The sequence below is a fragment of the Phyllopteryx taeniolatus genome, chromosome 7, assembly GCF_024500385.1.
Source record: "Phyllopteryx taeniolatus isolate TA_2022b chromosome 7, UOR_Ptae_1.2, whole genome shotgun sequence".
Lineage (NCBI taxonomy): Eukaryota > Metazoa > Chordata > Actinopteri > Syngnathiformes > Syngnathidae > Phyllopteryx > Phyllopteryx taeniolatus.
This window is the reverse complement of record NC_084508.1, coordinates 8,845,563-8,859,303: the sequence shown is the minus strand read 5'-3', so window position 1 is coordinate 8,859,303 and position 13,741 is coordinate 8,845,563. Positions and strand designations below refer to the sequence as shown.

Genomic DNA, 13,741 nt, shown 5'->3' with positions numbered 1-13,741 from the left:
CCTGTTATTGCTTGAGAAGCTTGAATCTAAAATCTCGGTTAAATGGAACCAAAATCATGTCGATGCCATTACAATCAATTCACCTTGTTACAAAGAGTGCGTACTGTAGCAAATCCAGTTAAACTGTCACAAAGAGCGATAGCGGCACTGTAGCAGTACACTCTCTAGCTGTGTTTTCAATTGAGCTAATTATTGAATTTGCTCGGCGTGTTTTCAACAGGCGCTCGGTACTGATCTGTTCGTGGTTAATTTTTGGGATGCTAAAACTAGATTTTAGCTCGTATTTCCACTGGTCAAACAAATGCAACTGAAGCTCCCTGTGCATTGACAATTGCTAAGCCTAAGCAAGTGTTTCCCCACCTTAATTGAGCCAAGGCACGTATTTTACATTAGAAAAATTCAACAACTCACCCCCAAACATAAATGGCATAAACAAGTATGTAAACTGAAATAAGGATCTTGTCAGCTTACTCACAAATGAACTCAGTCAGTGTGAAATCTGGGCCTGTTTAGTTGAACACAAAGCTATTATTCTGTTGAATGAATGGTAGCAAGTGAATACACAGGTTAATTGACCCTCCTGCCATCTAGCGGAAGCGCATTTAATTGTTCTCCCTGTCACTATACATTGCTGGCATAGATAGATGAACAATGTATATATTATTCGGAACCTCAACAAACTAACGCTGATTCATTTAGTTGGAATTCCACTCCAGTCCTCTAGAGGAGCTAATGAGCACCTGCACTCATTGACTCGACCTAGTACCAGAAAAGTATGAATGAAACGAGTCACTCATTTGTAATACAATTTCAGTTAATTCATAACTCACTTTTTTTTTTCAAATGTTATCAAACTTTTCCAGCGGGACCCTGAAGAATATATAATACTTAAAGGGATATTTTTAGCCATGTCAGTAGTACTACTAATATTATATTTAATTGATAACATCACTCCAGTCTTGTATGGCAGTGTTTAAAGCACATGCATGACTCACAAAAAAAATGTACAAAAACGTATTTAAACATTAAACAGTTGGAAAGGTGCATTCAAAAGTTAAGAGAAGGTCAAAATAGGTTCAGCTCTAAAGGTCAGAGTTGATTTTAGATTCATCCTGTCATTTCACCCAGAATCCCACTATCCCAAACTTTTTGTGAGTAGTTTATCTTGCATTCGTAAAATCTCTCGACACACCAAACAACAATGTAACGGGGGAAAAAAGTGGATTCATGAGTTAATTACATACCTTCTGCCATCTAGTGAAAGAGCATCGAATTGTTATACATGACCAATTTGATCATTTCTTACCGCATACTGGTTGGGAGTCACTTCCCTAACCTACGCAAGTAAGTAAAAAAAAAAAAAAAAAACAAACAAAGATCTTCCACTGCGGTTAACAATGTAGAAATGATGCACTTTCACAACTGGATGCGTTCTGGCTCATCACCCCGCTGCTGCAGAGATGCTTTTAACGTTTTTTGTGGGAAGTGATGACCTACAGCGTCGCTTTGGAGTGGATTTAGCCTTCATTGCATCAGCAGCGACGAAATTGATAGCAGACAGCGGCATTAAACCGAGATCATTGCGCCGTGTGTGTGTGTGCGAGAGCGACAACTTCTCGGAACAAATGATAACTCCCTCCCGAACGTGACCCGCTGCGCAAAGCAATCGCTTCTGTTATTTACTGTGTCACCATCTTAAACGGCCAGCGATCAATAAAACACACATCCGAGCGAGGCCATTCCAATCTACTGAGCCCTTGACCCTGCACCAAGTGTTAGTGTTGAATCAACAGACGCCTTCGCCGAGTCCACAGAGTAGTCGCTTTTACGTCGATTATTATCTTTGGGGGGAGAAACATGTCCGTAATCTCTTTGTGTCGTGTTCGCATTAGATCCAAAAGAGTGTGTTTGAGCTTCAACACTGGCCAGTACATGCGTGCGTGCGTGTGTGTGTGTGTGTGTGTGTGCGTGTGTGTGTGTGTGTGTTTGCAGTTGTGATCAGTCACTCTGCAGGGGATCAGCAAGATGGCATTAATTATAGAGGCTGCATTAATTACTTGAGGGAACACGTACACAGGTAATTACAGTTTCCCTCACTGGAGATGGCTAATTGATAAGCAGTGGCCGGGATGCATGAGGACAAAGGAAAAGGCCAAGAGAGGCTCCACGGGATTACTGGACAGATGGAACCACACAGAACACTATCATGGAGCATTGTGCTATCGAGTCTGTTATGCAGCTTTCGCTATCTATCCTGTGATGTTGAAGCAAGCTATCTAGTAAAGTTATAGAACATTAGGTAGCTATCAAAAAGTCAATTCGCTATATACTTCCAGCTGTGTACCCAATTACAGTATGTGGTAAAAAGATATATAATCCCGTCATTTAGCATTTAGCTATCTTTAGCTATCTATCAGCCGTACCATGTAGCATTTTGCTATCCATCCATTATTCCATCCATTCATTAATTATCCATCCATTACTGCATGTAGCAATTAGCTATATATCCACATATGTAGCACTTAGCTATCGATTCAGCCATGCCATGGCGGCGTGTACTCAGATGGGGGATTTGAACCACCTCATTCACAAGACAGCTGTCAGCACTGTCAACCACAACAGCCCAAAATAACGGTCGCTCGTTCATTCAAAGGAGAAATTCATGTAGCATTCAGGTTAAGACATAACCCCTGTTTAAAAATGTCATGGACATATATTGGAATATTTACAGTAGCTATCCATTTAGGAATGTAGCAAGTTAGCTAAAATTGTAGCATGCTGCTATTTATCTGGATATGCAACATTTAGCTATCTCTCCAACCATGTAGCATTTCGTGATTTAGCATTTAGCTGTCTATTCAGCCATTTAGCATTTCGCTTTCTTTGTAGTAGCGGAACATATAGTATAGCTTTACATCCAGCAATACAGCCTTCTATATCACATTAAAATATCTTTTCACGCATGTCAGATTTAGTTATCCTTCCAGCTATGTAGCATTTCACTATATTTCCGGAGAAAAAAAATTAGATGTCACATTTTGGTGAGACTGAGACAAACCACCATTAGCTGTCTGCTTAATTCGTGGCTAATTCATTGTTTACCTCAGCTGGCGTTTTATGGCCATAACAAACAATAACAACCCATTGTTTTATGAATTCAGTGTGTTTAAAAGCGAGCGATGAAGATATATCTGCTTCTCGTAGCACATTGAGACTCTTGAGGAGGATTTACAGAAACATAAAGGGGAGCTCAGCACTGTAGTTTAGACGAAAGGTAGGGATGATCTTTAAACCTCTTTCAATCTCCTGTGTGTGTACAAAGTGTATGTGTGTAGAGCACCTGGCGAGAGCAACACCTGCCCTCCTTTATCAGCCTCATCTCCCCCCGCCTCAGTGTGAAACTCTGCTAATGTAGACTGCGTATGCCAGGCCATTTTCATCCCACCCGCCTATCTAACGTAGAGGTTGTTGATTGCAGAACGGGCATCAAAGCACCTACCACCACCAACAACATCATCATCATCATCATCAACAACATCATCCTCATTATCACCCGCAACCCGCCCAGGCGGGACTAAGTGAGCTTCAGGAGCAACATCAGCAGGCGGATCTCATAGACTTAGACCTGGAGACGGTTTCTCAGGTAAGGGTAGTCTGCATGAAATTTCCTGCGACGACCTCCAGTCGTCTTGACCGAGCCGCACTTTTGTTTTTCCTAGCAGTCGGGAGTCACTGCCCCGACTCCTGACCCCTTTTCGCTTATGAATAAAACATGTAAACTTGCTGTTCTCATAGCGACCGAGAAAAAGAATGGACACCTGCAAATGGACGTGTTTGAAAAGACAAAGGGTGCAAAAGGTTTGGGTTAGGATTTGAAAATTAGGGTTTCAAGCCAGAGGTAGGGTATCAAAGTCTGGTTTCAAACCAGGGTTAGAATTTCAAATTGTCTCAAATCTAGATTCGCGTCTCAAACCAGAGTGCGGATTCAAGCCTGCGTTAGGTTTTCAAGCTTTGGTTTGGGTTCCAAACAAAGGTTAGGATTTCAAGTTTGCATTGAGTGTTCAAAGCAGAGTGTCAAGCCAGGGTTAGTGTTTAAAACAAGGGTAGCGTTTCAAGGTTTTTGGAAATGCAGGAGGAAGCTGGAGTACCTGGACAAAAACCCAAGCAAGCGCAGGGGGAACGAGAATCGAACCCAGAACCTCCGAAGTGTGAGGCAGACGTGTTAACCAGTTGAGTAATCACAACAACACAAATTGAATTAATTGCCAAACCTTTTGACAGTGTTTCAATCAATTGTCAAACTATACCTTTTGTCTGTCCTATTCATCGTCCGGGAGACACTGAGTGAAAGCCTCTGTGCTGACTTTATAAAAGCGTAGAAGGAAGTGGCTTGATTTGACGCGTTCAATCACACGGGCGCAACGTCGCCGTGCACATTCAGCATTTTACAATATCTATCATGGCTATCATCAATATCCCATCCTATTGTCTTGCTGAGCAATCTCTGTCTCCTCCACACTTAGAATAGCCCATAACTCAGCCTCCCAACCCCCTTCCACTTGCTAAATCACCATCCAGTCCCCATAAATGTAAAACACCATGCACACTGATTCCATTTTCTGATAGTGTGTGTATGTGCATGTATGCATATATATATATATATATATATATATATATATATATATATATATATATATATATATATATATATATATACTTCTGATTTATGTGTGATCATAGCGAGCAAGCAGAAAGATATTCTAAGAACACTCATTATCTCTAAAAAAAATGATCCGGATCCATGATTTATGCAAATCTCGGACCGTGTATTCAAGGCTCCTAAATTCCTTTACAACTAAAAATAGTTTCCCTTCGCTTCACGCTGGCCTTAAGATATTATTAATGCACGGAACGAGGGGCAAATTATGGAAGCGCAGAAATACAGAATAGATTCGGATCAAATAGGAAGGCTGCAGTCTTTGATAGCGAGACGCTCGGAGGCGCGCCGCTGATCCTCCATAATGGGAGGACATTAATGACTCGCCCAGAGGGGTGCGGGTACAATACGGGTGCTGTGGGTTTGTTTTAGTTGGTGGCAGTGGTGGGAAGTAATGGAGTACAAATACTGTACTTACGTTTTTTTCTTTTTCTTTTTCTTTTTAAATATGCACTTGAGTATTTTTCTGACAACTTGTTACTTGTATTCCCTACATTTGCAAATCTGTACTTTCTACTACTTACTTTGTCAAAATAGGCTTGTTACTTCTTTCAACCTCCGCGGATGAGGACAACGTAAAAACATAGATATAAACAGAGAGACGTAAAGTGAACTGCGGTTGAGGGACAGCGGCGGCTTGGAGAAATGTGAACCAGGTAGCATTAACGAAAAGTGCTGTAAGGGGTTGAACCGATTAGTCGACTACCCGACGAGTCGACTTTCCGACTCCGCATCGACGTTTAAAGCTTAAAGTCGACTGATCGCTAATCACGTTTTTGGCGTGTTGTCATCCAGTCGGCCAATTTACAGAGGTCTTTCGACTCGCCCTATGCCCGACTACAATGCTCTGTGGAGCAGAATAATGTCCGGCTAACAAGGCGACACGGTCTTCGTGATAAACTGGTTGTTGACGAGAATAGCGGTTAGCCTCACTAGCTTCGGCTATTCCGGTCGCTACTGGTCTTAAACTATTCATACCAATGTTATGTCCAGTAATGCGCAGGAACACCACGATACTTGTTAAGGTGGTAAGACACAATGTCGTAAAGCAACACTTTTCAGAATACGGCTGTACTATGCTAGAAGTGTGGGGAAATATTTGAACGAAAATGAGACCAGTAGCACGGTCAGTTTCAAAACATGCAAGTCTATCCTCAAATACAGTAAAAGCACAGGCGAAATAGAAGCAGTGAAACAGAGAAATGCTTGATGTTTTGATAGCGTACAAGTCAGGCCAGTGCTAGCTAGCTCTTTAACAACATGCGGCATGTAACACACGATAAAAGGGAAACTATTTTGTGTGCAGAGGTTATCAAAATGGGTATTGTATACAAAAATCATTTTAACTTTTGTACTTAAGTTTTTTTTTAAATATATATATTTACTTATGAACAGGATTTGAATCACTACCTCTACATTTACCATCGTCTTTTTATACACAAGTAATCTGTACTTCTACTAAAGTGCAGAGTGAGTACTTTTGCCACCTCAAGATTAATATATCTCGGAAGGTATGTCATCATAATCATTTCATCTCATCTCCCCCCATCTTTGTGCACCTTCCTCTCTGTCGCCTCCGCAGTCGTCAAGGTAGGTGACGTCAGCTCGTTTGATGTTTCGCATGCGGAGCGAGTCGTGCATGTCGCACAATGGGATTGTCGCTGCCGACGTGGCGTAGCAACGATCGTACCCTGACTCCCAGTGTGTGTCCTTTATGTGATTCTCAGAATATCAACCAATTAGAGCTTTTCGGAGACATGTCCACACCTCCTGACATAACTTCGCCGTCGGTGAGCAACCGCCTCGCGTGCACAATTTGAGATTTGGATTCTTGTTCAACTCTTGTTTTCTATCACCTTGGCAGACCCCGGCCTCACCCGCAAACACCCTGGAGCCGTCGCAGGGCCTGCAACCTCCCACGGAGCTGTTTTCCCCGTTCAACCCTGCGTCTGTGCCCTCAGGTATGACACACATGCAGAACTTTTTAGTTTTGAAGGATTATGATACCAGTGGTGGAGGCATAGGTAGCATGGTAGGTAGTAACTGTAATTCTAAAAGCCATGTAAATGAATTATATTATTATAGTAATCGCCGCATATTCTTAGGTCACTATTCTCAAATTCACTGATTGCCTTAAAGCCCTTCTTGATGCTATTTATCCATCCATCCATCCATTTTCACTTTTCTCACCATGCGGGGCGAGAGGTGGGGTACACCCTGAACTGGTCGCCAGCCAATTGAAGGGCACATATAAACAAACAAGCATTCGCACTCGCATTCACCCTTACGGGCAATTTAGAGTCTTCACTTAACCTACCATGCAAGTTTTTTGGGATGTCGGAGGAAACCGGAGTACCCGGAGAAAACCCACGCAGGGAGAACATGCGAACTCCACACAGGCGGGGCTGGGATTTGAACCCCGGTCCTCAGAACTGTGAGGCAGATGTGCTAACCAGTCGTCCACCATTCCACCGATGCTATTTATGTTTCCTCGATTTAATATTGTTGGAAAAAGTACAATGTAATATACAGTTCATATATACATCCACCCAATATGAAATATGTAAATAAATGCATCCTAAGTATGTCTTTCAGTGCGCCCTGTCGTTGATTTCACGCCAGTTGTGAGCGGGGGTGACTTGGAGCTCCTCCAAGTGGCACAGATACGCATTGAATATTTGGAAGAAGACAAGGGAGGGGGAAAAAAACACATGCGAAGAGCAGTCATCATGAAAAGGACGATCCTGCTTTTTTCATTTCGACAGCAGCCCGTTTAAGCGACCGCTTGTTAAACATGAATTAACTGTGGTCAGGCTCCTCAATCCAGTTCCTATTCTAAGTGGCCGCAACACATTGTAATGCAGTAGAGTCCAAAACATTTAGGTCTCTTTCGATTTATATCTTTATTTTTTTTTATTTCCACAGCTGCCCATTTATGTGGCAAACCTGCTGAACTTGAGTTAACTGGGATGTTTGCCATTGATCCACTTCCACATGATCACAATCACGATCAAAAATCAGGATATCTACACATCGTGGCCGTCCTTCGGGTCATTTTTGTATAAGATAGCCTATTGGCAGAAGGTGAGAAGGGAAGTAAAAGAACAGGATGTGATTAATAGAGAGGGATGGAATAGAAATGAAATGTTGATGAGGAGAGGAGGTGGCATAGTCTGTGTGTGGAATATAAAATGCATCATTAGCTCGCTGACTCAGATGCTGTTGATTTACCTGCGGGCCGAGGCGGCCGAGAAGAAAGATGGCCACGAACCCTGGCTCGCTAGTCGCGGTACTTGTGTGCGAATGAGGCGTGAGCAGAGACTCTCCGAACACCCCCACGCCCACCCCCCCCCCCCCCCCCCCCCCCCCCGCTCCCCTCCTGGCGCACGTCGGTGAGGTTGAATGTCAGCGGCGGAAAGCACCGGAAAGATGAGCAAGTGCGTCGTCGATGAAGAATCCGCTGATGAATTTGAGTCATTTTAATGAGTGCGTTTCGATGAAACGGCGCTGCTTCATTCCGGAGGTAATTATGCTAGTTCGCCGTGACCATGAAGAAATGCTACATTAGCTACAGGCGCAAGTAGGGCAGCGCTCTCTGGTGATGCATGGATTATTATCTACGTGTGTGTGAATTTGTGTGTCGAAGAAAAGCTGTGGATGTTTTAATTGCACCCCCATCTGCCTCAGAGTGGTGCTGCATGGGCGGCGTCCTTCAAACACCCACCAACACCCGCCCGTTTGCTACACTGCTTATCCTACGTCCAGGACTGCTCACCAGTCAATCACAGGCAAAACTATTCACACTTAGTCGGTTTGAACTGAAGCCATGCTCCCTGAATTGAAGTCAAGGGAATTAACCGCTACAGTAATCTTGACCAAGGGTAGTTATTGATACAGGCCACAGGGGCAGACAAACACCCCCCACATCCTAAACGATTGTCCCCCTGCCCGTTGACAAATGGCTTTACAATGTTTCCCCTAGATAATTTACCATACTACTTTTCTATTGGGCATCTTAGGGTGTTTCAGAATGAGCACAAAAACATTAAATATGTGATTTTCAGCAAATAACAGAGGATAGGTTCCAAAAAAGAGCAGATTCATCTGTGACTGGTGAATCGTCAACATGCATGGGATTTCTCTACAGCCTCAGTGACCTCCTCCAAGCACCGGTTCTTCCCTCCTTTGTTGTCTTGTGCCAGGTTATGTGACAATGGGGGCGGTTCCCTCTGGACATTGGTCCCAGCAGGCGTTCGCCGCCCAGACGCCGCTGGCCTTTGGGGTGCAGTCCCCTCTGGGCCCGATGGCTCAGGTGCTGCCGGGCGGCCAGCCTCTCATCTGGGGTCAGGCCAACATCTTCCCCGCCACCCAACAGCAGTGGGCGGCCATGGCGGCCGGAGCCTTCCCCCCCGCAGCCTACCTCCCCGCCCAGCCCGTGGGCACGCTGCCCATGTTCCAGGCGCTCACCCCCGTCACCGCCGTGCCGGCGGCCGGCGAAACCCATTCAGGTGCAGGCGCTCCGGCTCCTTCCGCGTCGTCGAGTCCGCAACATGAGGAGCGGGCGAAGAAGATGGGCAAGGAAATGTTCAAGGTGCGAGATCGACGTGGTTGTGCTTATTGAGATTTAATTGTTCAGGTACATATTCCTAGGAATTTTGACGTAATTTTAGCTTCTAAAATCCTTGGGGTTCACTAGTGGATTTAATTCAAATGTCGTAGCCTCAGCAGAGGCCTTCTAAGAGTGCTGTGGTTTGTGATATACTTCTGGTTCTCTAACAAGACTACTGACAAGTAAAGTTACAACAAAGTCATTGTGTTTATCTCAGGACTTTCAGCTGGCAAAGCCGCCGGCGATGCCGTCAAAGAAGGGCGAGCAACAGCCCAGCTTAGCGGGCACCTCAGAGGCATTCAGCACTTACTTCAGCCGTGTCGGCACCGCCCAGGACACGGACGACTGCGACGACTTTGACATCTCCCAGATGAACCTGACGCCGGTCACCTCCACGACGCCCTCCACCAACTCTCGTGAGTCGTCTGCAGACATCATCATCAATATCAGACAGTCCTGTAATGTAACAAATACCCAAGTAAAATTTTAATGTCTCTGCACTTTACTTTTACTCCACTACATTTCCCAGATAAAATGTATAATTTTGCACAGATACATTTTCCCTCATCATCTTTGTTCCTAGTTACTGCAGAATAAAATCACAAAAAAATGGGTCGTTTATGGAAATCAGTAGTATTTAGAAACAAATCTCTGAATTCATTTTGCAAGGTCATTAAGTACAGCAAATGTCAGATACTTTGACTTTTAATCAAGAAATATTTTACATGGTGACTTCTACCAACGTTATTTTCTGTTAAGATACAGTGGGTACGGAAAGTATTCAGACCCCCTTAAATTTGGGGATTTGGGGATCCTCTGCCATTCCTCCTTGCAGATCCTCTCCAGTTCTGTCAACTTGGACGGTGAACGTTGGTGGGCAGCCATTTTCAGGTCTTTCCAGAGATGCTCAATTGGCTTTAAGTCAGGGCTCTGGCTGGGCCATTCAACAACAGTCACAGAGTTGTTCTGAAGCCGCTCCTTCGGTATTTTAGCTGTGTGCTTAGGGTCATTGTCTTGTTGGAAGGTGAACCTTCGGCCCAATCTGAGGTCGTGAGCACTCTGGAGAAGGTTTTCGTCCAGGATATCCCTGTACTTGGCCGCATTCATCCATCCATCCATCCATTTTCTGAGCCGCTTCTCCTCACTAGGGTCGCGGGCGTGCTGGAGCCTATCCCAGCTCTCATCGGGCAGGAGGCGGGGTACACCCTGAACTGGTTGCCAGCCAATCGCAGGGCACAAACAAACAAACCATTCGCACTCACAGGCACACCTACGGGCAATTTAGAGTCTTCAATGAATGCATGTTTTTGGGATGTGGGAGGAAACCGGAGTGCAGGCGGGGCCGGGGATTGAACCCGGGTCCTCAGAACTGTGAGGCTGACGCGCTAACCAGTCGTCCACCGTGCCGCTTGGCCGCATTCATCTTTTCTTCAATTGCAACCAGCCTCCCTGTCCCTGCAGTTCCTTTGACCTCATGTTTCTTATTTGCTCTGTGAGCTGTAAGGACTTATATAGACAGGGGTGTGGCTTTCCTAATCAAGTCCAATGAGTATAATCAAACACAGCTGGACTCCAATGAAGGTGTAGAACTATCTCAAGGGTGATCAGAAGATATATGAGTGTCACAGCAAAGGGTCAGTTTTTCTTTTTGAATAAATCTGCAAAAATTTCAACAATTCTGTTTTTTTTTTTGTCAATATGAGGTGCTGTGTGTACATTAATGAGGGAAAACAATGAACTTAAATGATTTTAGCAAATGGCCGCAATATAACAAAGAGTGAACATTTTAAGGGCGTCTGAATACTTTCCGTAGCCACTGTACATGACCCAAATAATAGCTTTATCAGTATAGTTTCAGCTTTCAGCTACAAGACTGTCATTAGCCTTGTAGATACTCCTTGTGTGACTCCACGTTTCCCTTGTAGCCCCCACACCGGCTCCCCAACAGAGCTCGCCCTCCAAATCGTCCGCCTCGCATGTCAGCGACCCCCCCACGGACGCTACCGACCCGCCCACCGACGACTCGTTCGGGGAAGCGGAGGGCAGCCCGAGCCGCAGCGGGGAGGAAGATGCTGTGAGTTTGGCGACCACATTTGCCGTGTGATTGCATGTGGTTGAGCATTTTAGCAGCTTTGACCTTAAAATGCGCCAACCTTAACAAATGCGTATAATTGCTGTCAAGCCAATATGCAGTGGACTATTATTCATAATATCCCATTTATAGATACTAAGTAAATATCAGTAACCTTCGCTAACGCATTATTTAAGTCAGCCTCCCCGAATATTTGCGGTTCGGCATTCGCAATTTCTTTTTTTTTTTTAGAACCTATCCTCCGTTCCTCGCATAAAAACTATACGTTCGATGTGTTTGTCCTCGGGCAATAAAAGTATTACTTTGCTGCCATCCTGTGGCAGCTACAGGCAATGCTAAACCTTTTGACTTGCTGTACGTGCTTTTTATTGTATACGACGATATACAGTGAATCCCCGTTTGTCTATATAGTCCATTTTTTATGGTTTGACCCTTCCCACAAGCTTAAAACGCGGGATGTTTGATACCGTTTTTTTGGGGGGTTTTTTTCAGACTCATACCAGTATGAGTATTCGCTCTTGGGTACCCACCGATATGAATTCACTAGTACTTTTGATACATACATTTCAATTACTACAATGACAGATAATTGTGACCAAAGATCCTCTCTGTAGTCTATTAGTATAATAGAGAGTTAGCGAGCTGTCATTACCAGCCATAATGAAACCATTAAACACGATACCTACTAAAGCTCAGCTCGGACAGAAGCGGAGATGTCCGGCAGTGTAGTTAATATTTATTGCCCAAAGCAACTCCCTTCTCACTCCAGTGCAGAGTTACTGACCTTCTCTGGTGCTTTCTTACCCTTATGGCTCCTCTCTTTTTCAAGTCCTTCCTACTCCGCTTGCCGCTGGTCGCTCTACAGGCGTGAAGCATTCTTTTTTTTTATTTATTTTTTTATGGCTCCAATCCAGCCATTTTAGGGGAGAATGAAACATCAAATAGAGAGGGCTAGAGAGAGACTTTTTACACCGCTGCAAATGTCACCGGGCCTGCCAGAAAAACACGGAGAAGCTTTACAAAATAAAAGTGTACAACAGCGGCGGCGTGATGAAAAGGTCGCAAAAAAATAAAGACAAGCGTGATTGAGTGAAGGCAGAAGAGAGGGAAAAAAATAACGCAGCTTGTGCTTTTTGTGAAGCGAGGTGTGAAAAGCAGCAGGTCCTTGGAGGGGACGCAATGTGTTTTTTGTTTGTGCATGTGTGCGCGCGCGTGCGTGCGTGTTGCACGTAAATTGTACATGTTTGGATGCAACCTCTTGTTGACACTTTTTAATATCCTGCACAACAAGATGGAGTTGTCACTCCACTATATTCTTCCCAGGATAGATAGTATTAGTATATTACACTTTTTATCTGAAAGGTAAAGTATATAAATTAATGTTGTAAATGGATGTAGACACATTTAAGTTTTGTTTTCTTTTACTAAAATATAAAATATTCATGCATTTATTCAAATATTAGAAAAATTATAAAACAGTATTATATAATAATTCAAATATTTAATGAGTAGAATTATGAATACAAATATTTGTATATGTATATTTGTATTTTTCATTTCTATACTTAATATCTATATTAGTGTTTCATTTTATTTGGATTCATATAATAATAATAATAAATGAATAACAATAATAATAATTGTAGTTCATGTTTTTTATTTGTTTGAATGAAAGTTGTATTTATTTTATTTAATCAAATGCAACTATTAATATAAATACTCAATATTAATACATATGTGTATTCTATGTACATGTCAAATTTCATGTAGTTTTATTGTGACGTTGTAGGCTTTTACATTTGATTCCCTCAGGTGTGGATATTCTTTGTAGCTATTAACATCCTAGATTGTCACCTTGATTTCCTTCCTTTTGATTTGCTCGTCTTGTTAACAAGCTGCACTCTTGTCTTGTAGATGTTTCCTTCTGCCTGCTTCCCGTCTTAATTCTTCGCAATCTTCTTCTTCTTCTCCTCTCAACCTTTTCTCCTCTTCCTCCATGGCTCGGGCCGTGCGCTTTGTAGGCTTGTGGTTCTGGGTCGCCCTGCCCCAGTGAGCCAACAGGGCCCAGCCCAGACCAGGCCAGTCCAGAGGCTGGGAGCTAGATAGCAGCAGGGCACGGTAGGTATTAACCACCACCACCACCTTCTCCTCTTCATCCATTTTGAATGTTTTTGATTCCTTTATATTCTTATTTTTACCCTATTGTGAGTATGTAGCATGGCCTCGTGGCACGTCACACGCGTGATCATGTGACCGTAGTGCGCTGACTGTGTCAGCTTTTTGGGGACAGCCACGTCCCCCGAGAGCGTGCGTCACACTGTGA

General features: G+C 43.7%; 1 protein-coding gene across 8 annotated transcripts in view; it reads left to right on the top strand.

Moving 5' to 3' along the window:
- dab1a (DAB adaptor protein 1a) overlaps positions 1-13,741 on the top strand; it is a 230,595-nt gene that overhangs the window by 208,326 nt on the left and 8,528 nt on the right. For 4 of the 8 annotated variants that reach the window (XM_061778681.1, XM_061778679.1, XM_061778680.1 and 1 more), the window contains 6 exons: positions 6,445-6,507; positions 6,582-6,678; positions 8,920-9,308; positions 9,544-9,742; positions 11,252-11,400; positions 13,440-13,536. In XM_061778681.1, coding sequence (XP_061634665.1) covers positions 6,445-6,507; positions 6,582-6,678; positions 8,920-9,308; positions 9,544-9,742; positions 11,252-11,400; positions 13,440-13,520 — 978 coding nt within the window. In that variant the 3' untranslated portion in view covers positions 13,521-13,536. Of the gene's footprint in view, positions 1-3,478; positions 3,644-6,444; positions 6,508-6,581; positions 6,679-8,919; positions 9,309-9,543; positions 9,743-11,251; positions 11,401-13,439; positions 13,537-13,741 lie in introns of all 8 variants that reach the window. The other 4 variants (XM_061778675.1, XM_061778676.1, XM_061778674.1 and 1 more) reach the window with 2 other exon arrangements.